The sequence below is a fragment of the Oncorhynchus mykiss genome, chromosome 9, assembly GCF_057628025.1.
Source record: "Oncorhynchus mykiss isolate SJ-2025 chromosome 9, ASM5762802v1, whole genome shotgun sequence".
Lineage (NCBI taxonomy): Eukaryota > Metazoa > Chordata > Actinopteri > Salmoniformes > Salmonidae > Oncorhynchus > Oncorhynchus mykiss.
Window position 1 is genome coordinate 68,826,353 of NC_143030.1, and position 27,762 is coordinate 68,854,114.

The window sequence follows — 27,762 nt, forward strand, 5'->3', positions numbered from 1 at the left end:
CAGGGAGGTTTTCCAATGCCTCACAAATAAGGTCACATATTGGTAGATGGCAACAAAAAAATTTTTAACTGAAATGGAATCTTCCTTTCAGCATGGTACGTTATTTATTACACTTTGTCACTACAGAGATACAGGCATCCTTGAGAGAGCTGGAGAGGAAGAAAACCACTCAGTTATTTCACCATGAGGCCAATGGTGACTTTAAAATAGTTACAGAGTTGAATGGCTGTGATAGGAGAAAATTGAGGATGGATCAACAACATTGTAGTTACTCCATACATCCTGTTTGCAATAAGGCACTAAAGTAAAACTGCAAACAATTTGGCAAAGAAATGAACTTGTCCTGAATACAAAGCGTTATATTTGGTGCTAATCCAACAAAACAAATCACTGAAATGGAGTAGAGCTACGCACAGGCAAAATCCTAAAGGAAAACCTGCTTCAGTCTATATTCCAACAGACACTGGGAGACAAATTCACCTTCAGCAGGACAATAACCTAAAACACAAGGCCAAATATACACTAGAGTTGTAGACGACATTGAATGTTCCTGAGTGGCCTTGTTACAGTTGGACTTTAATCGTATTGAAAATCTATGGCAAGACTTTAAAATGGACTTGAAACAACTTGAAACAACCAACCTGATAGAGCTTGAATATTTTTTTAAGGAATAATGTGCAAATATTGTACAATTCAGGTGTGCAAACCACTTAGAGACTTACCCAGAAAGGCTCACATGTGTAATCGATGCCAAAGGTGATTCTAATGTATTGATTCAGGGATGTGAATACTTATGTAAATGTGATAGTTCTGTAATTCTTTTTCAATACATTTGCAAAACAATACTATAAACATGTTTTCATTTTGTCATTTTGGGTATTGTGTGTAGATAGGTTAGAAAAAGTATATTTAATCTATTTTTAATGTAGGCAGTAACACAACAAAATGTGGAATAAGTCAAGGGTACGAATACTTTCTGAAGGCACTGTATCCCAAAGTAATGTGCAGTAAAGTTACACCCTCACTCGAGTACAAAAATGACATATTGAGTGCAAAAAGGAATGTAGCATAGTATAAGGGGGGGAAAGCTGACCATGGATCAATTATGAAGAAAAAAAACATGATGTTTGAGGCTCTCTTGACTGAGTAGCCTGTTTTTCAAGAGTTTCCTATATTAATTCAGTCCCATAGAAATATACATTCATTTCCAATATTAGTCCAGTCCAATAGGAATATACAAAAATTCTCACCTGTAAAAGTATGCCTTTTGCACCCTGGTGTGCTCCAAATTCCTCTGAAAATACCCGCTGGACTGAGATGATGATGAAAAAGAAAATACAACGGATTTTTAAATCCACTTTCCCCATGGTCATATACTTTTGTCTCCGAGATGAAAAACGTTATGTTGCCAGTGGTCTCACGTTGCGTATACACAGCACGCGGTAGGAGTACAAGCCTCACATATTACACAAGTTAGTTTTGCAAGGGGCAGTCGACTCGTTCCCCTCCCTCCACTTTATTTTAATCGTTTTGTAACCTATGAAAAAATAACCTAAAATAAGTTGAAGTATAATTTATAACTGACAGATATTCAGATGAAAAGTCAAAAGAAAATCAGTGAGCGCAAAGTTGCAAGAGTTGAGTTCGGTAGGGTATCCTCAAGTGTACATAACTGGATATTTCGCGCACTGTTGCCATCAGCAGCATGAGAAGAAATGACAAATTATTAACCCATGAATGTCGACAGTTTGACAGAAAAACATCCCAAACTCTCTGCTCTTGCCCCTTTCTCAATTCCACAACGGGACCCTATAAAGGACGCTATACCACCCTGACATACACATAAATAGGCTACAACATAGGCCGACAAATGTAAAACACGTATCTTTAATTTTTATAAATGACTATCTGACATCTAGGCTCTAATAAAAGTTTGCATGATCTGTAAAAAACAAAGCCATTTATTTTAATTTCACCATTTATTTCATAAATCTAGTTCCACTTATTCAGTACAATAAACTCTTTGTCTTAACTAGTGGTATTGTATACCTTTGTCACAAATGTATTTATTGTCAACAAGTTTCCTTAAAAATATGTAATCAGTAGTGTTGCAGATCTAGCCAAGCCAAGAGACTCCTTTAGCAAAGTCACACCGTTTTTCACATCAATCAGGTCCTGTGTGGCTCGGTTGGTAGATCATGGTGCTTGCAACACCAGGGTTGTGGGTTCAATGCCCACGTGGGACCAGTACGGAAAAAAAATAATCTAAAATCTACCCACTCACAACTATAAGACCAGAGAGTCTGATAAAATGTAGACATGTTGTTTGTTTGGGAACTGTTCATGATGTTGACACTTAGTCAGACATGTATCATTAAGAAACAGAAGATGTGTTTATTAATCTACTAGAATGGAGGACATTTTACTTTCGTCATCCTGTAGCCTAATGTCAGAATTGTCTGGCCTCTTTCACATTCTAGTGACAATACCATGCCAAACCACCTCTCACACAGCCTGTCCGACTGCACTTCACCATGAGACTCTTGGGTAAGACAGAGCAGACTGATGCACATATATTGGACGTTATAGGTCAGTCAACAACACTCATACAGTACTGGGCTTTAGCCGTCCCATGTTGGAGGCAGAAAGTCCATTTCCCCCTCACTGTTTCCGGAGACAGTGGAGTTTGTCCTTTTTGATCTTCTATTCATCTAGTCTTCTTCCTTATCTTTTTCCCCTTTGACACTTGCTGATTTTGACAAGTTTAATCGGGAAAAGGTACTAAGACATAATTGATCGAGCAATAAAGTTAAAACTTGAAAATATAATATTGCTGGTTCAGTACGGTCCTAGAGTCCATATCCTCTAAATCATATTCAAAAGTGGTCAGGAATAGTCTTCAGCGCCTCTTCTGGGTTTCTGGTTATGTCCACATTCTACAACAACAACACACATGTAGTCACACCGTTAGATTTGTGGAATCTCTTATAACATTTTCCTATTGTGCTTGGAATAAATGGATACGTTTTGTAAAGCTTACCCCAGGTCTCTCTCTGTGCGTGTTGACTGCCTCAATGTTTAGGCAAATGTGCTCCACTCTACACCCTGTACCAGGAGAAAGAGATTTAAGTGAAATTGTTGGATCCAATTACAGCATGTGAATTTGTTCAAGTCCAATTGGACAACAACTTACCATAGGCCACCGGTGTAAGTTTGAGCACAGTATGAAGAGGACATTTTAGGTATGGTAACTCATCTGTGGAAAAAAAAGTAGTCTCTAGTCCAGTGCGCATGCGAGATTTGGTTTTGAGTGACGAGATAGTCGTAGACATGACAAACTTCACTACCACAAGACAATGCTAAATGAATCCATGTATTTTGGACTGTAAAGTACCTGCGGTTTTGTCTAGTAAGTAGGCCAGCAGACAACGCATGACGGCTTGGTGACATACGACCAGCACATTCTCCTGTCTCTCCAGCTCCATGATCACTGGCTCCAGACGGTGGACCAGGTCTTCATACGACTGTGGTAGAAAGAGGAAAATGAAGTGTACCTTTTTCATTCTATTGCACCAGGAAATGTACCTTCTTCATACTATTGCACCAACCTGAACCACACCATGCTCTCTATTTTCTTTCTTTCCTTACCAGCTCGGCTTGGTTCCAGCTGGAAACGTTTGAATTCTTGAGCAGACAAGGTCAAAAATCTGTTGTATGTGCCCTTGAGCAAAGCACTTCACCCTAATCTGTTCCAGGGGCGCCGTACTACCATGGCTGACCCACACATTTCACTACACCTATCCGGTGTATGTGACAATAAAGAAAATCATCTTTAATTATCTTTCCCAGTCACTCAGATCCACCTCTACTAGGGTAGCTAAGATGTACTAAGAGAACTAGGTGTTCTACTAAGAGGACTAGGTGTTGTACTAAGATGACTAGGTGTTCTACTAAGAGGACTAGGTGTTCTACTAAGAGTACTATGTGTTTTTCTAAGAGGACTAGGTGTTCTACTAAGAGGACTAGGTGTTCTTCTAAGAGGACTAGGTGTTCTTCTAAGAGGACTATGTGCTCTACTAAGAGGACTAGATGTTCTACTAAGATACAGTAACTAGGTGTTCTACTAAGAGGACTATGTGTTGTACTAAGATGACTAGGTATTCTACTAAGAGGACTAGGTGTTTTACTAAGAGTACTAGGTGTTGTACTAAGATGACTAGGTATTCTACTAAGAGGACTAGGTGTTTTACTAAGAGGACTAGGTGTTCTACTAAGAGGACTATGTGTTCTACTAAGAGGACTCAGTGTTGTACTTAGATGACTAGGTGTTGTACTATGATCGCTAGGTGTTGTACTAAGATGACTAAGTGTTGTACTATGATCGCTAGGTGTTGTTCTATGACTGCTAGGTGTTGTACTAAGATCTCCACAATTTGTCTGAGTAATGTACAGTGTATGTATATTTTGTGTGTATTTTGTAAGCAGTGTGTGGTGAATTAAGACAGGTCCTACCTCACCCTTGGGGTAACGGTACCGGTACTTGTCCTGGTCTCTCAGTGCAAACTCTTCTGGGTGGTTCTCCTGGATATCTTCATATGTCAACTCCTCACACACACCCTGAGGAGGAAATGGCGGTGCAGAGAAGATGTCAATGAGTGGTACGGGCATGTACAGTGATGAGTAACCTATACCGAGACCGAAAGATTTGCATTAGCTCTTCAGGGCAATGCATTGACTTTAGCTCAGTTGGTCACACATTCACAGCAAACTGTATATATGCATTACACACTCACATAAAATGTATGCTTAAACTCAACAGTCAACAGTGGTTAAATGCATCAATCTCATTTAAACTCAGCAGTAAATAGTGACTTATTGTATAAATCTCGTTTAAACTCAGCAGTAAACAGTGACTTACTGCATCAATCTCATTGAGAGCCTTCCACTGTTCGTATGGAATCCCCAGATGCTCTGCAGTCTGGATGGTCCTCTTCATATGGCTGGTCCACACCTTCAGATCCTTTATATGCTGGCCCTTGATGAAGCCCCCCAGAGCAGTGGCATACTACAGGGACAGACCATGTTCACAGGGAGTGGGTGGGGGTGATTTTTTACACAATCATTTACTATAGAAGAATGCTTTATTGTCCACTTTCTTTGCGGAGAATGACATTTTATATTTCGGATTTCAACCCAACCTCCGAGACACATATACATTATGCTTTATGGTTTTTTATTTTCTACATAAGGGAGGGCCCAATACATTAAGTCATTGGATGGGACAATAGCATTATATCTGGATTAAAACAATTATGTTTTCATTTTTTCCCTCGCTCTACTTTTTTCATTCAACGTTTTCCCACAGGACGCTTTATCTGGACATGGTTCTACAGGACCTCCACCAGCCGAAGAAAAGTAATAGCATTAACATTATGCCTTCTAGTTGCAGTCACTGTACTCATAATATACAGGAGAACGATCGCCTTATGGTGAGGATAGCCGTGCTACAAGACTAGCTTCAGATGCAATCATTAAGCAAGGGTAATTTAAGTGTAGGAATAAGTACAGATAGTAGTATAAATCCCCTTGCAGAGTCCCCACAGCCAGATAATTTTCTCATGGCTTCTGGAAGGAAATGCTGTAGGCATGCTCAACCGGTGTCGCTCATTCAGCAGACAGAAACTTTCAACCGGCTCTCCCCATTAAGCAACAATTCGGAGTCAAAGGCCGAGCTTTCTCTGGTCTCTCCTCCACCAGTTACGGGGTCTGAGATGCCGAGGCCTCCCACCATTAGCTCTGACAAATTGAAAACCCTAGTCATTGTCGACTCCATTACCCGCAGTATTAGACTTAAAAATAATTATCCAGCGATCATACACTGTTTACCAGGGGACAGGGCTACCGATGTTAAGACTAATCTGAAGATGGTGCTGGCTAAGGCTAAGACTGGCGAGTGTAGAGAGTATAGGGATATGGTTATCCATGTCGCCACCAACGATGTTAGGATGAAACAGTCAGAGATCACCAAGCGCAACATAGCTTGAGTGTGTAAACAAGCTAGAAAGATGTGTCGGCATCAAGTAATTGTCTCTGGCCCCTTCCCAGTTAGGGGGAGTGATGAGCTATACAGTCTCACAACTCAATCGCTGGTTGAAAACTGTTTCCTGCCTCTCCCAAAAGATAGAATTGTAGATAATTGGCCCTCTTTCTGGGACTCACCCACAAACAGGACCAAGCCTGGCTTGCTGAGGAGTGACGGACTCCATCCTAGCTGGAGGGATGCTGTCATCTCATCTATGAACATAGACAGGGCTCTAACTCCTCTCGCTCCACAATGAAATAGGGTGCAGGTCAGGCAGCAGGCTGTTAGCCAGCCTGCCAGCTTAGTGGAGTCTGCCACTAGCACAGTCAGTGTAGTCAGCTCAGCTATCCCCATGGAGACCGTGTCTGTGCCTCGATCTAGGTTGGGCAAATATAAACATGGCGATGTTTGCCTTTTAGCAATCTCACTGGAATAAAGACCTCCTCTATTCCTGTCATTATTGAAAGAGATTGTGATATCTCACATCTCAAAATAGGGCTAATTAATGTTAGATCCCTCACGTCCAAGGCAGTTATAGTCAATGAACTAATCACTGATCATAATCTTGATGTGATTGGCCTGACTGAAACATGGCTTAAGCCTGATGAATTTACTGTGTTAAATGAGGCCTCTCCTCCTGTTTACACTAGTGAGTATATGCCTTGCGCATCTCACAAAGGCGGAGGTGTTGCTAACATTTACGATAGAACATTTCAATTTACAAAAAAGTAAATTACTGCGGTTTCGTCTTTTGAGCTTCTAGTCATGAAATCTATGCAGCCTACTCAATCACTTTTTATAGCTACTGTTTAGTTCCCTGAATTCCTATCAGAACTTGTAGTCATGGCAGATACAGTGCCTTGCGAAAGTATTCGGCCCCCTTGAACTTTGCAACCTTTTGCCACATTTCAGGCTTCAAACATAAAGATATAAAACTGTATTTTTTTGTGAAGAATCAACAACAAGTGGGACACAATCATGAAGTGGAACGACATTTATTGGATATTTCAAACTTTTTTAACAAATCAAAAACTGAAAAATTGGGCGTGCAAAATTATTCAGCCCCCTTAAGTTAATACTTTGTAGCGCCACCTTTTGCTGCGATTACAGCTGTAAGTCGCTTGGGGTATGTCTCTATCAGTTTTGCACATCGAGAGACTGAAATTGTTTCCCATTCCTCCTTGCAAAACAGCTCGAGCTCAGTGAGGTTGGATGGAGAGCATTTGTGAACAGCAGTTTTCAGTTCTTTCCACAGATTCTCGATTGGATTCAGGTCTGGACTTTGACTTGGCCATTCTAACACCTGGATATGTTTATTTTTGAACCATTCCATTGTAGATTTTGCTTTATGTTTTGGATCATTGTCTTGTTAGAAGACAAATCTCCGTCCCAGTCTCAGGTCTTTTGCAGACTCCATCATTCTTCCAGAATGGTCCTGTATTTGGCTCCATCCATCTTCCCATCAATTTTAACCATCTTCCCTGTCCCTGCTGAAGAAAAGCAGGCCCAAACCATGATGCTGCCACCACCATGTTTGACAGTGGTGATGGTGTGTTCAGGGTGATGAGCTGTGTTGGTTTTACGCCAAACATAACGTTTTGCATTGTTGCCAAAAAGTTCAATTTTGGTTTCATCTGACCAGAGCACCTTCTTCCACATGTTTGGTGTGTCTCCCAGGTGGCTTGTGGCAAACTTTAAACAACGCTTTTTATGGATATCTTTAAGAAATGGCTTTCTTGCCACTCTTCCATAATGGCCAGATTTGTGCAATATACGACTGATTGTTGTCCTATGGACAGAGTCTCCCACCTCAGCTGTAGATCTCTGCAGTTCATCCAGAGTGATCATGGGCCTCTTGGCTGCATCTCTGATCAGTCTTCTCCTTGTATGAGCTGAAAGTTTAGAGGGACGGCCAGGTCTTGGTAGATTTGCAGTGGTCTGATACTCCTTCCATTTCAATATTATCGCTTGCACAGTGCTCCTTGGGATGTTTAAAGCTTGGGAAATATTTTTGTATCCAAATCCGGCTTTAAACTTCTTCACAACAGTATCTCGGACCTGCCTGGTGTGTTCCTTGTTCTTCATGATGCTCTTGAAGACTGAAACAGGTTTCCCTCAAGAATTTCCCTGTATTTAGGGCCATCCATCATTCCTTCAATTCTGACCAGTTTCCCAGTCTCTGTCGATGAAAAACATACCCACAGCATGATGCTGCCACTACCATGCTTCACTGTGGGGATGTTGTTCTCGGGGTGATGAGAGGTGTGTGGTTTGTGCCAGACATAGTGTTTTCCTTGATGGCCAAAAAGCTACATTTTTGTCTCATCTAACCAGAGTACCTTCTTCCATATGTTTGGGGAGTCTCCCACATGCCTTTTGGCGAACACCAAATGTGCAAGCAATTACTTTATTCTGGCCACTCTTCCAGTAAAGCCCAGCTCTGTGGAGTGTACGGCTTAAAGTGGTCCTATGGACAGATACTCCAATCTCCGCTGTCGAGCTTTGCAGCTCCTTCAGGGTTATCTTTGGACTCTTTGTTGCCTCTCTGATTAATGCCCTCCTTGCCTGGTCCGTGAGTTTTGGTGGGCAGCCCTCTCTTAGCAGGTTTGTTGTGGTTGTGGATTTAATTGTGCTCCGTGGGATGTTCAAAGTTTCGTATATTTTTTTATAACCCAGCCCTGGTCTGTAATCTCCACAGCTTTGTCCCTGACCTGTTTGGAGAGCTCCTTGGTCTTCATAGTGGCGCTTGCTTGGCGGTGCCCCTTGCTTAGTGGTGTTGCAGACTCTGGGGCCTTTCAGAACAGGTGTATATATACTGAGATCATGTGACATATCATGTGACACTTAGATTGCACACAGGTGAACTTTATTTAACTAATTATGTGACTTATGAAGGTAATTGGTTGCACCAGATCTTATTTAGGGGCATCATAGCAAAAGGGGTCAATACATATGCACGCACCACTTTTCCATTTTGTATTTTTTTGAATTTTTTGAAACAAGTTATTTTTTTCATTTCACTTCACCAATTTGGACTATTTTGTGTATGTCCATTACATGAAATCCAAATAAAAATTAAACTACAGGTTGTAATGCAACAAAATAGGAAAAATGCCAAGGGGGTGAAAACTTTTGCAAGGCACTGTATGTGTGTTATGTACTTTTGAAGCACTGCAAAATGAAATTGATTGAACTTGAAACCCATCTGTAAATAGCACACCCAACTACCTCATCCCCATATTGTTATTTATTTTTGCTCGTTTGCACCCCAGTATCTCCACATCATCATCTGCACATCTATCACTCCAGTGTTAATGTTAAATTGTAATTATTATCAAAAAATGTAGGTTGTAGATTGTGGAAGGTGTTGCGGTAATGAGAGAAATCAGTCAAAATCAATAAAAAATTGTTAATTTAAAAATTAGTTACAGTTGAAGTATTCTGTGCATGACTGTTAATAAACTTTTTTTTTTGAAAATGTATTAGCTTTCCTAAAGGTCTTGATGTTTTCAGAACATTGCGGTAATGATATTCTTTAGTACTTGTTTTGGAAAATATGTTCATAAAGGCGTTAAATTGTCAGTAACTGTTTTTAAATGAATGCTCACAAACACAAACACAGACCTTGTTATTTATGTGTCATGTATTGTCATGTTGTGTCTTGTTTCTGTCCTTTCCCTTCACCCTGTCTCCCTCTGCTGGTCGTTATTAGGTTACCTTTTCTCCCCCTCTTTCCCCCAGCTGTTCCTTGTCTCCTCCTAACTACCTCGTCACCCCTTTTCCCACCTGTTCCCTTTTTCCCTCTGATTAGTCCTCTATATCTCTCTCTGTTTTTGTTTCTGTCTTTGTCGGATTCTTGTTTGTGTTATTCATGCCTGAACCAGACTATCGTCATGTTTGCTGCAACCTTGTCCTGTCCTGTCGGAATCTGCCGGTCCATCTGAGCCTACGTTTGTTTTGTTCTTAAAGAAGCTCTGTTTACGTTAATTCGCTTTTGGGTCCTCATTCACGCACCGTAACAGAAGAATCCGACCAAGAATGGACCCAGCGACTTCGGATCCTCTCCACTCAGCCGTCGAGATCCAGGGAGCGATGCTAGGCAGACACGAGCAGGAATTGTCTGCTGCTCGACATGCCGTTGAGACCCTGGCCACCCAAGTCTCCAACCTCACAGAACAGGTTCACCATCTCCGCCTCGATCCACCGGCCACTTCCAGGGCTTTCGAATCTCCGGAGCCCAGAATCAATAACCCGCCGTGTTACTCTGGGGAGCCCACTGAATGCCGCTCGTTCCTCACCCAGTGTGATATTGTGTTTTCTCTCCAGCCCAACACTTACTCCAGGAGCACTGCTCGTGTCGCCTACGTCATATCTCTCCTTACTGGACGGGCTCGTGAGTGGGGCACGGCAATCTGGGAGGCAAGGGCTGAGTGTACTAACCAGTATCAGGACTTTAAGGAGGAGATGATACGGGTTTTTGATCGATCTGTTTTTGGGGAGGAGGCTTCCAGGGTCCTGTCTTCCCTATGTCAAGGTAATCGATCCATAACAGACTACTCTATTGAGTTTCGCACTCTTGCTGCCTCCAGTGGCTGGAACGAGCCGGCTTTGCTCGCTCGTTTTCTGGAGGGTCTCCGCGCAGAGGTAAAGGATGAGATTCTCTCCCGGGAGGTTCCTTCCAGCGTGGATTCCTTGATTGAACTCGCTATTCGCATTGAGCGACGGGTTGATCTTCGTCACCGAGCTCGTGGAAAGGAGCTCGCGTTCTCCGTTGCCCCCCTCTCCGCATCACTACCATCTTCCTCTGCCGGCTCGGGTGCTGAGCCTATGCAGCTGGGAGGTATCCGCATCTCGACTAAGGAGAGGGAACGGAGAATCACCAACCGCCTCTGTCTCTATTGCGGTTCTGCTGGTCATTTTGTCACTTCATGTCCAGTAAAAGCCAGAGCTCATCAGTAAGCGGAGGGCTACTGGTGAGCGCTACTACTCCTGTCTCTCCTTCAAGATCCTGCACTACCTTGTCGGTCCATCTACGTTGGACCGGTTCGTCAGCTTCCTGCAGTGCCTTAATAGACTCTGGGGCGGAGGGCTGTTTTATGGACGAGACCTGGGCTCGGGAACATGACATTCCTCTCAGACAGTTAAGGGAGCCCACGGCCTTGTTCGCCTTGGATGGTAGTCCTCTCCCCAGGATTCAGCGTGAGACGCTACCTTTAACCCTCACTGTTTCTGGTAATCATAGCGAAACCATTTCTTTTTTAATTTTTCGTTCACCTTTTACACCTGTTGTTTTGGGCCATCCCTGGCTAGTTTGTCATAATCCTTCTATTAATTGGTCTAGTAATTCTATCCTCTCCTGGAACGTCTCTTGTCATGTGAAATGTTTAATGTCTGCTATCCCTCCTGTTTCCTCTGTCTCTTCTTCACAGGAGGAGCCTGGTGATTTGACAGGGGTGCCGGAGGAATATCACGATCAGTCGGTCCAGGGCCACCTCTCTTCCTCCACACCGGTCGTATGATTGTAGTATTGATCTCCTTCCGGGAACCACTCCCCCCCGGGGTAGACTATACTCTCTGTCGGCTCCCGAACGTAAAGCTCTCGAAGATTATTAAGATTTACGTTAATTCGCTTTTGGGTCCTCATTCACGCACCGTAACATTATGCCTATAAAGGAAATTTGTTGATGCAAGTCTTTTTAAAGATTTCATGTTTGAAATCTTTGAAACCAAGATTTCGTGAGAATCACCCTAGTGCTGCTTTTGACACCATCGATCACCACATTCTTTTGGAGAGATTGGAAACCAAAATTGGTCTACACGGACAAGTTCTGGCCTGATTTCAGATCTTATCTGTCGGGAAAGATATCAGTTCGTCTCTGTGGATGGTTTGTCCTCTGACAAATCAACCGTAAGTTTTGGTTTTCCTCAATGTTCCGTTTTAGGACCTCTATTGTTTTAATGATGGCTCCTTGCTGTCCCCAGTCCACCTGGTCGTGCTGCTGCTCCAGTTTCAACTGTTCTGCCTGTGGCTATGGAACCCTGACGTGGTCAACGGACGTGCCACCTTGTCCCGGACCTAATGTTTTCGACTCTCTCTCTACCGCACCTGCTGTCTCTAACTGAAGGATCGGCTATGAAAAGCCAACTGACATTTACTCCTGAGGTCCTGACCTGTTGCACCCTCTACAACCACTGTAATTATTATTATTATTTGACCCTGCTGGTCATATATGAATGTTTGAACATCTTGGACATGTTCTGTTATAATCTCCACCCGGCACAGCCAGAAGAGGACTGGCCACCGCTCAGAGCCTGGTTCCTCTCTAGGTTTCTTCCTAGGTTCCTGCCTTTCTAGGAAGTTTTTCCAAGCCACTGTGCCTGTGTGGCCTACTGACCTTGTGACCCCTGGGAGAGAGTGCTGAGTCTCCCCCAATGCGACCCAGCAGGTTCAGCTCGCTCTCCCCGTGGCGGCTCAGGAAGATAGAGCGCGGTGTGACGTGGATGTTCATAAGGTAGTACACGATCCGGCTCTGTATATGGTCTTGCACACGGTTCACCAAGTACCTAGAGCCCACGTTGAAGATCTTGATGTAAGACAGATGCCTTTGTATAGGAAATATAGAGAGACACATAGGGAGACAATTATTATTCAAGACAGGTGCCGACACAATAACATGTAGGGGAAATACAGGAAGATAGAAGGAGAGATGGTTTTTTTGTTAATCACAGGTATCAGATAACCAAGTATTTTTTTTCAGTTTAGTTTTTACTCTTTCTCTCATTCAGGGAGAGGAGCTGTTGGCATAAAGCCTGATCCCAGATGTGTTTTTTTTGACTATGACTATAAATGAGTTGGCAAGACAGCACAAACAGTTCTGGGACCAGGCTAGTTGGCATAGTCTGTTGAACTCTACCTGTCTTTCTCATCGTCCAAAGGCACATAGGTTTGCTTGTAGCACTCGATACGTTTCAGGAAGTCTGCCTGCGCCTCATCCTTGTCACAGTTCACATAGTCTGGGCTGCTCACTTTCACTTCCTGGGACAAAGGTCAGTGTCACAGTGTAGAGTTTAACATCTTGCAGAGTTTGGCATCTTAGAAACAGAGAGCCCTCCAGTAAGGTTTGAGAATATACTTTCTCACCGTGATATTCTGTGCAATGATGTCTGGATCATCACAAATGGACTCCACAAAAAATACCTGTAAGGACAATTCAGTTGTGTTCATTATACCTGTCACGTTCTGACCTGTATTTCCTTTGTTTTGTATTTATTTAGTATGGTCAGGGCGTGAGTTGGGTGGGCAGTCTATGTTTGTTTTTCTATGTTTTGGGTTATTTCTATGTTTCGGCCTAGTATGGTTCTCAATCAGAGGCAGGTGTCATTAGTTGTCTCTGATTGAGAATCATAGGTAGCCTTGGTTTCACTGTGTGTTTGTGGGTGATTGTTCCTGTCTATGTGTTTGTTTGTTCACCAGATAGGCTGTTTAGGTTTTCTCACGTTTGTGGTTTTGTTAGTTTCGTCATGTATAATTTCCTTTATTAAAAAACATGAATAACCACCACGCTGCATTTTGGTCCGACTCTACTTCACCCCAAGATAACCGTTACAATACCAAAGGGGTTTTGTCCAGTTTCACCATCTGAGTTTGTATTTAGCTGTTGCAGTGGTAGTAAAGTGTTTATTCATTATGTATAGCAGCAGCTACAGGACTGTCAGTTGCCCTGCCCTTGAACCTGCCTTGTAGCCTTTTTCCTTGGAAAAGCTCACAATGGATATCCTCCTCTCCCGTGTTGTGTTGGTGGCATCAAACACCTGGAGGGAAGAGGATAGAAATTTGAGAGAAAATATATTTTAATCGGCTGTACAGATGTAGGATTTTACAGATGTAGGATTGTTTTACTATTTTGTTGCTGAGCATTGTATTTGTGTATTTGATTTTTTTAAAAAGCTTCTATATTTTGTCATTTCCACCACGAAAAATGTATCAACCCCTACAAAAAGGTCCATTAATTATGATCCACATAAAAATTATAATTTCCTGTTGCTTCAGAATTATTTTCCTGCTGTAGCAAACTGGCTTAAATTAAGATCCTACATCTATACATTCCAGTCAATGTAGCAGAACGTGGGCACTGTGGGCACAGTGCAATGTTCCCTCAAAATTATTTTGGCACTGAGCAAATTTCAGGTCTGCTGAGCGCAAACTTGAACTTTGTAAAGAAACTTCCAGCGAAAGTTTACTGTGAACACTGAGCCTGTACCCGTTTTAAGTTACAGTTTTAACAGGGGCCAAGTAGGCCATGTAGGCTGGGTGGTCAACCATCAACAACAATGGAGAAAATACATCCCATAGCAGTTTAACATGGAAATACCTGTTCTATCATTCAGCCTAGTGTAGCAGCCAATGTGTGGTGTTCATTGTAGGCCTATATTCCTTGAGACGTTTGAAAAAAAACATGCAGGGCTTGACATTAACCTGCTTATCCACTTGTCCATCAGACAAGGAGGTGACTGAACATTTTGTTGTGTTGTTTGATGTAAGAAACCACTTTACAAAGTAAAATACATTATTATTCCCATACCATTATTACAGAGAATCAGACAAATTATGCTACCCTCTGCCTATTGGCTACTTAGCTTATTAAAACATGTCTCAAAATAAAACACTGCCCCTTTAAGACAAAAAAAGCTCTTCGCCTGAATCGCTTTTCAAAGATGTCTGGAAATGTACATGTTTTGTGGTCTTGTAGGAAGCAATCACTCCCTATCTATAACTGGGCTAATAACTCACTAACTAGCAAAGGATATGAACAAAATGTACACACGTTGCTACATGCAGCTCTCACTTTGATCTCAAAACAAGCGCATCTACTCAAGACCCCTCATGCTGTAAACACAGTCCAGTTCAAAGTAAATTGCACAGATCGGTCTGTGTAGAGTACGGACTGAGTAGTGCGTGTCAATGCAATAGAATCCTACTCTGATGCTTTCTGCCAACAACAAAATCTCTTGCATAGTTTGTTTTGTTTCGATATGTACCATTAAAAGTGGCTAATATTGCATAGATTCAATCACAATTGCCACATTAAAGGGAAATGTGGATAGTGTTAACAGGGAAAACTGAAGAACGGTGGTCACCAATCTTTTCAAAATGCTAGCCAAGATCTACCGCTCAGTTTTTTTTAACAAGACTTAAAAACGTAAGCCTATTAACCAATTAAAAACAGTACTGTAGCAATGAGGTTTGTGCAGTAAGCTATAGGCCCAATACATTATCACCACGTGTACAGATGAAGTCAGAATTTACATACACTTAGGTTGGAGTCATTAAAACTTGTTTTTCAAACGCTCCACAAATTTCTTGCTAAGAAATTATAGTTTTTTAGGAATCTTTCCAACAATTGTTTACAGACAGATTATTTCACTTATAATTAACTGTATCACAATTCTAGTGGGTCAGAAGTTTACATACACTAAGTTGACTGTGCCTTTAAACAGCTTGGAAAATTCCAGAAAATTATGTCATGGCTTTAGAAGCTTCTTATAGACTAATTTACATAATTTTAGTCAATTGGAGGTGTACCTGAGATTTATTTCAAGGCCTACCTTCAAACTCAGTGCATCTTTGCTTGACATCATGGGAAAATAAAAATAAATCAGCCAAGACCTCAGAAAAAAAAGTGTAGACCTCCACAAGTCTGGTTCGTCCCTGGGAGCAATTTCCAAATGCCTGAAGGTACCACGTTCATCTGTACAAACAATAGTACCCAAGTATAAACACCATGGGACCACGCAGCCGTCATACCGCTCAGGAAGGAGATGCATTCTGTCTCCTAGAGATGAATGTACTTTGGTGCGAAAAGTGCAAATCAATCCTGGAACACCAGCAAAGTACCTTGTGAAGATGCTGGAGGAAACAGGTACAAAAGTATCTATGTCCACAGTAAAACTAGTCGTATATCGACATAACCTGAAAGGCCGCTCAGCAAGGAAGAAGCCACTGCTCCAAAACCGCCATAAAAAAAGACAGACTACGGTTTGCAACTGCACATGGAGACAAAGGAGATGTCCATGGAGACAAAAAAAAAAAAAAAAAAGTAAAACTGTTTGGCCATAATGACCATCATTATGTTTGGGGGAAAAAGGGGGAAGCTTGCAAGCTGAAGAACAACATCCCAACCGTGAAGCACGGAGGTGGCAGCATCATGTTGTGGTGGTGCTTTGCTGCAGGAGGGACGGTGCACTTCACAAAATAGATGGCATCATGAGTGAGGAAAATTATGTGGATATATTGAAGCAACATCTCAAGACATCAATCAGGCAGTTTAAGCTTGGGCGCAAATGGGTCTTCCAAATGGACAATGACCCCAAGCATACTTCCAAAGTTGTGGCAAAATGGCTTATGGACAACAAAGTCAAGGTTTTGGTGTGGCCATTACAAAGCCCTGACCTCAATCCTATAGAAAATGTGTGGGCAGAATTGAAAAAGCATGTGTGAGCAAGGAGGTCCACAAACCTGACTCAGTTATACCAGCTCTGTCAGGAGGAATGGGCCAAAATTCACTCAACTTATTGTAGGAAGCTTGTGAAAGGCTACCCGAAACATTTGATCCAAGTTAAACAATTTAAAGGCAATGCTACCAAATACTAACTGAGTGTATGTAAACTTCTGACCCACTGGGAATGTGATGAAAGAAATAAAAGCTGAAATAAATTATTCTTACAACTATTATTCTGACATTTCACATTCTTAAATAAAGTGGTGATCCTAACTGACCTAAGACAGGGTATTTTTTTACTAGGTTTAAATGTCAGGAATTGTGAAAAACTGAGTTGAAATGTATTTGGCTACGGTGTATGTGAACTTCTGACTTCAACTGTATTATCACCGCATTGTTGTTCGGGCACCGCATTGTTGTAAGGTAGGCTATATGATCATTCCCGTAATAGACCCGTTGTTGTATTACTTGTGAGGCACAGCTGAGTGAGCAAACATTTCAATATTTTACTGGGCTGATGGTGCCTGCATCTGATCTTTAGTCTCAATGGAGGCAGAGAGCAGCAGATTTAGGGTCCGCCTCTCAATATCCCTCTGCTCTCCCTTTCCTCCACTGACACTGACCAAAAGGGACACTGTCTTCGAGCTGATGGTGAAACTGGAGTTGCACCGCACATCATCCACAAATGTGTTGTTACTCTTATGAACAGAATAAGAGAAATATTCCTCAATGTTAAAAAAGACCCAAGCCGCTAATAATAACAACAACGCAAGCCTATATATATATACTTTCCTACTCATTCCTTACTGCTACAGTGCTTATTGTAGCGCTGAGTGGAAATAGGAAAAACACAGGTTTAATGTTGAATACGAAGTGTTGACAGTGCTGAGTAAGAACTTAAACATGAACTCACTCGTAAAACAGCAGCTCTTCGCTATATTCATTGACAGTCTCTTTCTAGTCATGATTTTAGACGTTTTGAAATCTTACAGTATCAATTTTGCTGTAGCTTTCATTTATGCCTGCTACGTTACTGCAGACACGTTATCTGAGCCATCAGATTGGCCCATTGTATGCCTATAGTACACTTGATTTGCTCTCCGGTCCCGCCAACAGGCAGAGTTTGTACTTTCAGACACATGAAATTGTTCAAAATGGCAAAACAAAATAGGAACACAAGGCTTTATCTTTGTTTTTTGTTTTTTTACAGAAATGTTTGTCGATCGATTAGGAATGCCTTGGAGATCAATTAGTCGAGTTTGATGACCACCGCTCTAGAAAGTTGAGTGAAGTTCAATCTCGTACTTCTCTCTGTGGGCTGATATTTCGTCTGCTTGGCAGTCCAGGGGGAGCTGAGCAGCAGTCTTGGGGCTACTGTGCACCCGCAGCATAGAGGGAACATTGGCACAGTGTATATTTCTTTAACCTTTATTTAATCTGTAAATCCATAGAGGTCAAAATATAGTTTTACCCATGGACACCTGGAAGTATCCAGTTTATCATGTACAGTGTGTTTGAAGTTCAATGTCCTGTCCACCCTGAGTACAGTATGTGTCAGTCAGGTGTAAGAGGTATGGTGTCTTTGCCCTATTGACAGTCAGCTCAGAGGGGCAGTTTTAAATTGTCCTCTTACTCACGGCTACTTGTCCATGTTCCTTTGAGAAGTAGATAACTACATCTTTAAGGGCATTTGTAGCGCAGGCCCTGAGAAAGCAAATGCAATGAGAAATCATTGGATTAACCACAGAAAGATCATTCACAGCACAAAAGGACGTAGCATGTCAGTCGTTACGTAATACTTTACACAAACCACCACTAGTCTGCACCTGAAATGTCACCCTATTCCCTATACAGTGCACTGCTACTTTGACAATGAAAGTAGTGGGAAAGTAGAGTGCTATGGGGAAAAGAGTGCTATTTCAGACGCAGCCCCACCCATAGCTTCGTCACATAGATAGAGAAACCCATCAAACATGAGGAATCTCTTACCTGCGAATCTGCATGGCCTCCTCATTGTCCGGTCTGAAGAACTCGAAGTTCTTGTAGCTCTGGACTGCTTCCCTGCGATACTGGCCCAAGTTGAAGACTAGACGATAGGTGATTGATGATACATGATATAGGATAGATAAGGGAAAGACCATAAACTCCAATCCTCAGTGACGTGTATGAGTACTCAAGCACACCTCATGTCATTTAACTTGGCTAGTGTGTTGGTTGTGAACTGACCCTTTGTTGGAACCCCTATCCAGTTGAGGTAGCGGGAGAGCTTCTTGGATATGTATGTCTTCCCCCTGGCAGGCAGTCCAACCATCACAATCAGAGTGGGGGAGTTGGTGAGCTGGGGCACGGAGGCTGGGGAAAAACAAGACAGACCTTAGGAATCTACTGTACATGCCTGGTAGGTAAATAGAGTGGTTCTCTGTGAACACTTTTAACAAGGCACAAATCACTGGTGAGAGTAAACACTTACACACACAGTGTGTGTGTGTGTGTGTGTGTGTGTGTGTGTGTGTGTGTGTGTGTGTGTGTGTGTGTGTGTGTGTGTGTGTGTACCAATTGCCGAGGTAATCCTCACCATCTCCTCAAGAGAGAGAACACCAGGTGACAGAGAGATCAAATATCTGTTAACCATGGCACACGTATCATTGTTACCATGTTATGTCTTACTTACCTTGTCAACAGGATCGCCAGAGGTAATGTGTTCTGCATAATAATCCCAGAGTAATTAGCCAACTCCTTTAAGAGTGTAAGACTACTTCAGAATATACCCTGAGAACCACAGAGTATCCCATGCAGCCAGTCACATCGGTGACAACACACTGGGACAAGGGTGCCACTGCAGACAGTACCAGCATGCAGTACCTCTTGTTCAGCATGAGATTTCATCGTAGAAACAAAATAACTGTGAAAGCATGTGGAACAGAATCATTCCACAGGCTACATCAGACCTCTCAATAAAGTAATGTTCAAACTGCATATCTGTACACGGCACCAGATATCATTTCACATGTCAGGAAGCAACTCCACTTAACTGAGACTTTAGAAGAGCGTTACAGTACAATAGGTAGTATGAGGGAGGATATAGGAGAACCAGGACGTATTGCAGGATATAGAAGCTGGTAGTCTATATGAATGACGACTGACTGCAGCGTCAGTATACAGTATTCATATATTACAGGTCACAGGACAATGTTAGAGTAGGATTCATCTTATTCTCACACATGGGGCATGGAGGAGGAGGGAGGGAAACCATTCAACAGATCTAAGATTTACACTAGGAAACATTCGATCATAGTCTTAACATAGCAACAAGATCAAAATTTGAGCACTCATCCTCCTGTTGTTGAAGATAACTTTCCCGTGGCTTATACTAATGAATGAATTAGGAAGTTGAGAGGAAAGAAGAGACAGAGAAAACAGACAGGAGAAGAGAAGGAGCGAGAGACAGAGAGAGAGAGAGAGAGAGAGAGGCAAAGAGAGAGCGAGAAACAGACAGAAACAGACGGAAACAGGAAAGAAAGAAACAGAAAAAGAGAAAGAGAGCACTAGACAGAAATGGGTTCTTCACACTTACAGCCTCTCCGGCGACTTAGCTTGCAGCCTTCCATCCCCAACCATGGCACCCATATCTTGAGCAGAGGAGTCTGCGTGAGCTCATTCTTCTCCTGTTCTGTGGACATGTCAGCTCTCGGCAGAGCCCAGACAGACAGAGTCATGCAACACAGCACAGTCCCCCTGGCCCTGTTCAGCGGAGCGAGTGTGAGTGAGGGAGACAAGAGGAGCAACACAGCCGCCTGCTTCAGTGAACTCCGGCGGGGTCACCTGACTGTTGCCAAGGAGCAGAAGGCGGAGGGGACGATGGAAGGGGAGGACCTCTAAATGGCATCCGATTCCCTAAATAATGCAATAATTTTGACCAGGGTCCATAGGGCTCTGGTTCCTTATATAATGCAATACTTTTGACCAGGGTCCATAGGGAATTTGGTGCCATTTGGGACACATGTTAGCTCATTGATGCCATGCTGTTTCACTGCTACTCAGCAGTTAGCGTAGAACATGGTCCGAGGCCAACTACTTTAGAGGGATCTAAAATATCCTGGGATATCAGCCAGTAGGGAGAAGGAATCACAAAGTCACACAAGTCTGTGTTGTGGTGGTGACATGGCACTAAAGCATTAAATATATCAGTCCTTTTGAAGAACAAGCTCATCACAGAGTAACAGTTTACCATAGTTAACTGTTACAAGGAACTGATCAAAACAATATATGTTGTGAGGCTATAGTACAGCACATATATGTTGCTTGATTTGTATTTGGCAACGGTGTGGTGTTGCTCAATTATACCACAAGGTGGCAGTTGGAAGTCAGAGTTCACAGTTCCTTTTGAAATGCTGATCCAGAGGAAAGATCAACTGGCTCTATCATTACATACACTCTCACTGTCTGTAGCCTGTAGGTAGCAAATAAACTGACAAAACAGCTCATCCCTATGTTCTCTGCTGTCTTTCTGCTCTGGTGCAATCATTCTCATTCAGAAAATATCTGACTTTGTTGACAGTACTTCAAGAGGTTACCAAGGCAATGAGGCATTAACCTGACTAAGGAATTAGACATCTGACAACCTATGAGACATGGACAGTCCCTGATCTGATCTCATTACAACTTAATGCAGTGGAGTATTAAAGGGAAGTGGCGTCATGGGTTAGATAATGTCATCAATACGTAATGTAGCCTCCCAGCAGGCGAGCAACACTGGTTGAAACGATATCAGTACTACACCATTACAACCTGGTTGCAAACTAGTTGTATTGACGTCAAGACAACCAGCTTTGTTCACTGGGCCCGCTGGACATTGTTACCCCCGCAGTTCTTATTAATGTTATATCCATACGTTCTTTAAAAAAAGATTGCTATCTAGAACTGAAAAGTCTTCTTCGGCTGTCCCCATAGGAGAACCCTTTGAAACATGGAACCATAAAGGGTTCTCCTACGGGAATAGCCAATTAACCCTTTTGGAACCCTTTTTTCTACGAGTGTAGGCCTACTGTATAGTATCCGGTTTTACATGCAGTGGCAACATTGTTTAGACATTTCCACTGTGGGGTTTGCTGTAACACATTTTTACTTAGACCTGCAGTAACTTAGCAAGGCTGAAATGGGCATTGGGACAGGATACTTTGAATAAAACTTTGTGGTCAAATTCTAACAGAGACAGACAGTTAGTTTGGCAGTAAGACACTCTTTGGCCTCTGCCATTGTTCTCCAACAGAAAATATAATTCCCATAACACAGCAATACATTCTGTATCTAAGTGTCAGACCTCATACCAACTGTTAAGCTACCTAACTGACCACATTCTGGGCAAATCATACAGTAGGCCTAATGTTGGCATATGTTAAAAAGGTTAAGTATCTAACCTGATATTCTGCAGTACAGACAATGTTTATGCCTTTCAGCAACAGTAATGACCACAGAGTCTAGATCTGGTTTTGTTAGTAGAGCCCAGGAGAAGCGAGAGAGGAACATGCTATCCCTGCTGGCTGAGAGTTTGGCCTGGCAGGAATTTAGCCTGGCCTCCATGCTCCAAATAGAATGACAGGGATTGACTGCACTGTAGCTGCTGAGAAATGAGCTATGGGCAGCTCCTGTAAACCACAGCTTAGTGTAAATGTATTCCTGAAAACATCTCTCTCTCTCTCTCTCTCTCTCTCTCTGAGGAACTGTAAATTGCATAATAAAAGTTTACATGGAACATACTGTACTTAAAGGTCCAATGCAGAAATGTTTATCTCAATATCAAATCATTTTTCGGTAACAATATAGTTCTTACTGTGATTGTTTTCAATTAAAATGGTCAAAAATAAACAAAAAAAGCTTCCTAACAAAGTGCAATTTCTCAAGCAAGAATTTTGCTAGGACTATCAGAAACTAGTTTTTATGGCAGAGACATGGCAGAGAGGTTTGAAACTCTTGTTTTTATTGGTCTATTAACTAATTTACCACCTTGTGATGTCACCAGTCTGGCCAAAACGCCATCCCATCAAAAACAGGCAGAAATTTGAAACAGTCTTTTCAAATAGTTCTTGCACGTAAAGGGCATTACCATAATTTCAAAATTTCACAATATTATTCCAACCTCATAGTGTGGAAATATATATAAAACACAGAAAATCACGTTTTTCACTGTGCAGTCATTAAAAAATTGTTTTTCAAACACTCCACAAATTTCTTGTTAACAAACTATAGTTTTGGTAAGTCGGTAAGGACATCTACTTTGTGCATGACACAAGTAATTCTTCCAACAATTGTTTACAGACAGATTATTTCACTTATAATTCACTGTATCACAATTCCAGTGGGTCAGAAATTTACATACACTAAGTTGACTGTGCCTTTAAACAGCTTGGAAAATTCCAGAAAAGGATGTCATGGCATTAGAAGGTTATGATAGGCTAAATTACATAATATTAGTCAATTGGAGGTGTACATGTGGATGTATTTCAAGGCCGACCTTCAAACTCAGTGCAGTGCCTCTTTGATTGACATCATGGGAAAATAAAAATAAATCAGCCAAGACCTCAGAAAACAATTGTAGACCTCCACGAGTCTGGTTCATCCTTAGGAGCAATTTCCAAATGCCTGAAGGTACCACGTTCATCTCTACAAAGAATAGTACACAAGCATATACACCATGGGACCACGCAGCCGTCATACCACTCAGGAAGGAGTTGAATTCTGTCTCCTAGAGATGAACGTACTTTGGTGCGAAAAGTGCAAATCAATCCCAGAATAACAGCAGGACCTTGTGAAGATGCTGGAGGAAACAGGTACAAAAGTATCTATATCCACAGTAAAAATTAGTCGTATGTCGACATAACCTGAAAGGCCGCTCACCAAGGAAGAAGCCACGGCTCCAAAATCGCCATAAAACTTCCAGACTACGGTTTGCAACTGCACATGGGAAGAAAGATCATACTTTTTGGAGAAATGTCCACTGGTCTGATGAAACAAAAATAGAACTGTTTGGCCATAATGACCATCGTTATGTTCGGTGGAAAAAGGGGGAGGCTTGCAAGCCGAAGAACACCATCCCAACCATAAAGCACGGGGGTGGCAGCACCATGCTGTGTGGGTGCTTTGCTGCAGGAGGGACTGGTGCACTTCACAAAATAGATGGCTCATGAGGTAGGAAAATTATGTGGATAGAGTGAAGCAACATCTCAAGGAAGTTAGGAAGTTAAAGCTTGGTCGCAAATGGGTCTTCCAAATGGACAATGACCCAAGCATACTTCCAAAGTTGTGGCAAAATAGATACTAATATTCTGACATTTCACATTCTTAAAATAAAGTGGTGATCCTAACTGACCTAAGACAGGGAATTGTTCTAGGATTAAATGTCAGGAATTTTGAAAAACTGAGTTTACATTTTTTGGGCTAAAGTGTATGTAAACTTCCAACTTCCACTGTATACAGTGCCTTGCGAAAGTATTCGGCCCCCTTGAACTTTGCGACCTTTTGCCACATTTCAGGCTTCAAACATAAAGATATAAAACTGTATTTTTTTGTGAAGAATCAACAACTAGTGGGACACAATCATGAAGTGGAACGACATTTATTGGATATTTCAAACTTTTTTAACAAATCAAAAACTGAAAAATTGGGCGTGCAAAATTATTCAGCCCCCTTAAGTTAATACTTTGTAGCGCCACCTTTTGCTGCGATTACAGCTGTCAGTCGCTTGGGGTATGTCTCTATCAGTTTTGCACATCGAGAGACTGACATTTTTTCCCATTCCTCCTTGCAAAACAGCTCGAGCTCAGTGAGGTTAGATGGAGAACATTTGTGAACAGCAGTTTTCAGTTCTTTCCACAGATTCTCGTTTGGATTCAGGTCTGGACTTTGACTTGGCCATTCTAACACCTGGATATGTTTATTTTTGAACCATTCCATTGTAGATTTTGCTTTATGTTTTGTATCATTGTCTTGTTGGAAGACAAATCTCCGTCCCAGTCTCAGGTCTTTTGCAGACTCCATCAGGTTTTCTTCCAGAATGGTCCTGTATTTGGCTCCATCCATCTTCCCATCAATTTGAACCATCTTCCCTGTCCCTGCTGAAGAAAAGCAGGCCCAAACCATGATGCTGCCACCACCATGTTTGACAGTGGGGATGGTGTGTTGAGCTGTGTTGCTTTTACGCCAAACATAACGTTTTGCATTGTTGCCAAAAAGTTCAATTTTGGTTTCATCTGACCAGAGCACCTTCTTCCACATGTTTGGTGTGTCTCCCAGGTGGCTTGTGGCAAACTTTAAACAACACTTTTTATGGATATCTTTAAGAAATGGCTTTCTTCTTGCCACTCTTCCATAAAGGCCAGATTTGTGCAATATACGACTGATTGTTGTCCTATGGACAGAGTCTCCCACCTCAGCTGTAGATCTCTGCAGTTCATCCAGAGTGATCATGGGCCTCTTGGCTGCATCTCTGATCAGTCTTCTCCTTGTATGAGCTGAAAGTTTAGAGGGACGGCCAGGTCTTGGTAGATTTGCAGTGGTCTGATACTCCTTCCATTTCAATATTATCAATAACATCCTTGGGATGTTTAAAGCTTGGGAAATATTTTTGTATCCAAATCCGGATTTCAACTTCTTCACAACAGTATCTCGGACCTGCCTGGTGTGTTCCTTGTTCTTCATGATGCTCTCTGCGCTTTTAACGGACCTCTGAGACTATCACAGTGCAGGTGCATTTATACGGAGACTTGATTACACACAGGTGGATTGTATTTATCATCATTAGTCATTTAGGTCAACATTGGATCATTCAGAGATCCTCACTGAACTTCTGGAGAGAGTTTGCTGCACTGAAAGTAAAGGGGCTGAATAATTTTGCACGCCCAATCTTTCAGTTTTTGATTTGTTAAAAAAGTTTGAAATATCCAACAAATGTCGTTCCACTTCATGATTGTGTCCCACTTGTTGTTGATTCTTCACAAAAAAAATACAGTTTTATATCTTTATGTTTGAAGCCTGAAATGTGGCAAAAGGTCGCAAAGTTCAAGGGGGCCGAATACTTTCGCAAGGCACTGTATATACTCAGTGTACAACAAATTAAGAATAGTTTCCTAATATTGAGTTGCACCCCCCCCACACCTCCCATTTGGTGGGGCATGGGTTCTACAAGGTGTCGAAAGCGTTTCACGAGAATGCTGGCCCAAGTTGACGCCAATGCTTCCCAAAGTTGTGTCAAGTTTCCTGGATGTCCTTTGGGTGGTGGACTATTCTTGATACACACATGAAACTGTTTAGCATGGAAAACTCAGCAGTGTTGCAGTTCTTGACACAAACCGGTGCGCCTGGCACCTACTACCCCGTTCAAAGGCACTTGCATATTTTGTCTTGCCCATTTACCCTCTGAATGGCACACATACACAATCCATGTCTCAATTGTCTCAAATCTTAAAAATCCTTTTTTATTCTGTCTCCTCCCCTTCATCTACTCCAATTGAAGTGGAATTAACAAGTGACATCAGTAAGGGATCATAGCTTTCACCTGGATTCACCTGGGCAGTTTGTCATGAAAATAGTTCATAATGTTTATACACTCAGTGTGTAATGGTGTGTATAGACAGTATATGAATTGAAAAGGTGAGCGCAGGTATAGTTATATAGGATGTGCCTTGACTAGAATACAGTATATACATCCAGAGTTTATAAAACAGTATATAAACCTTTCCTCCACATCAGGAAATGTTGACTTCTAGTGTATTCAAGGTTTAAAAAGGCTTCATTTTTGTGATACAAAATATGTATCAACCCCTACAAACAATGTCCATTAAATATAATGACCTGACCAAGATCCGCTTCAGATGGAAACGTTGTCAATAAAGCGGTGAATTCGGAGCTTAAACAGTGTGCAGGCCTCACATTTCCTGTTGTTGTAGAATCATTTTCCTGCTGTAGCAAACTGGCTCCAATTAAGATCCTACAACTGTAGCATTCATTCAGTGATAGGTTACTACTATACTTGACTGTGCTAATCACACTGTAACAGAGCACAAAGATGATACCACTACTGTATAAGGAAATAGAAGGGAAACAACAGAAGATATCAGAGTTACCAGAGTGACAGACAGACCTTCCCAAGTCCTTTCCCATTTCGTCTGCATGTCCATCTTTTCTAAATCAAGGCAGCTTTCTAAATCAAGGCAACTTGAAACCCAGAGAAGACGTTGTCCGGTCTGTAGCAGTGTCTGCTGCACTGTCTGAATCATAGAGTGTAACACCAATCCACCAAGTCTATCTTGCTCGAGTGTATTTTTGTGCTGCTGCACTTAGCCCCCTGGACAACATGTGCTCGGGACAACATGTGCATAGACAGAAGTGAAACAGCATAGTAAAGTTGGACTTTACTATACCATCTTAGTTCTTCCTACTCCTCTCTCTCAAGAGAGTGCATGTTTATCATTGAATGCTCTCACCTGCGCTGTCACAGCGGTGCCTCATTATGTATTCCATATGGAGCAGTTCTATCCCTGCACGGTGCACGGTCTGAAGAAGACTTACTAATGCCTATGGCTCTGCTGTCAGATACTCTTATTAATGTAACCAAACCCCTCGGCCAAAGCATTCTCTCCCCTCTCACCACCTTCTCCCTCTTTCTACGCCACATGGACATACGCTGGGCTTGTCCTTTAATGTTTGCCAGGTCTTGGGTTCACCATTCACAACTTACACACATACACACACACACACACACACACGCACACTCACACATACGCACACTCACACACACACACACCCAGGGGAGTGAGCTCAGAACAGGAGCAAAGGTCATCGAGGGGATTTGAACCTTTACAACTCCGTGGCTTCGCTTATCATTCAGACCTGGGTTTGAATAGCATTTGACATCTTTCAAATACTATTAGCTTTAGCTTAAGCCTGCCTTTATTGCCAGGCGGGCTGGTTTTACCCTTCTGTGACTCTTCTATTGGTTCAATTGCACCAGGCAAGCTTAATCAAGCCCAGCTAAACTATTTGAAGTAATATCAAATAGTATTTGAGCCAAAGGTTAATAGAAAGTAATTACTACATGAGAATGCGACAAGTAAGGACTTATAGTCCATGTCTTGAACTCTTGTTGTTGTGTTCCATATACTACAGTTTCTCTGGCAAGATGGCACT

At 42.0% G+C, this 27,762-nt stretch overlaps 2 protein-coding genes across 12 annotated transcripts in view; both read right to left on the minus strand.

The window, feature by feature from the left end:
- Window positions 1-1,702, minus strand: part of LOC110532626 (inter-alpha-trypsin inhibitor heavy chain H6) — a 30,513-nt gene extending 28,811 nt beyond the window's left edge. For all 6 annotated transcript variants that reach the window (XM_090185162.1, XM_036988642.2, XM_090185161.1 and 3 more), the window contains exon 1: window positions 1,251-1,702. In XM_090185162.1, the coding sequence (XP_090041288.1) occupies window positions 1,251-1,373 (123 nt within the window). In that variant the 5' untranslated portion in view covers window positions 1,374-1,702. The remainder of the gene's footprint in view (window positions 1-1,250) is intronic.
- A 258-nt stretch (window positions 1,703-1,960) lies between these two features.
- Window positions 1,961-27,416, minus strand: LOC110532627 (6-phosphofructo-2-kinase/fructose-2,6-bisphosphatase). 6 transcript variants are annotated; one of them, XM_090185179.1, is made up of 14 exons: window positions 27,060-27,416; window positions 18,808-18,933; window positions 18,571-18,667; window positions 18,219-18,285; window positions 13,820-13,894; window positions 13,224-13,280; window positions 12,997-13,118; window positions 12,478-12,685; window positions 4,919-5,065; window positions 4,513-4,617; window positions 3,395-3,524; window positions 3,194-3,256; window positions 3,041-3,105; window positions 1,961-2,936 (listed from the first exon to the last, which is right to left on the minus strand). In XM_090185179.1, exons 1-14 carry the CDS (start codon window positions 27,094-27,096, stop codon window positions 2,877-2,879), a joined length of 1,359 nt encoding a protein of 452 aa, XP_090041305.1. In that variant the 5' UTR covers window positions 27,097-27,416; the 3' UTR covers window positions 1,961-2,876. The 6 variants fall into 6 exon arrangements, with proteins under 6 accessions (XP_090041305.1, XP_090041304.1, XP_021472370.1 ...); XM_090185178.1 differs by lacking the exon at window positions 27,060-27,416 and adding an exon at window positions 26,717-27,033; XM_021616695.3 differs by lacking the exon at window positions 27,060-27,416 and adding an exon at window positions 20,156-20,412.
- Window positions 27,417-27,762: the final 346 nt, after the last annotated feature.

Coding starts and splice junctions, on each gene's coding strand:
- LOC110532627 (XM_090185176.1), bottom strand. CDS start 20,297: ATGACTCTGTCTGTCTGGGCTCTGCCGAGAGCTGACATGTCCACAGAA. Junction 13,895..18,218: donor AGGAACATGGACAAGTAGCC/GTGAGTAAGAGG, acceptor TCTTCCCTCCAG/GTGTTTGATGCCACCAACAC. Junction 13,119..13,223: donor TCATTGCACAGAATATCACG/GTGAGAAAGTAT, acceptor CCTTTGTCCCAG/GAAGTGAAAGTGAGCAGCCC.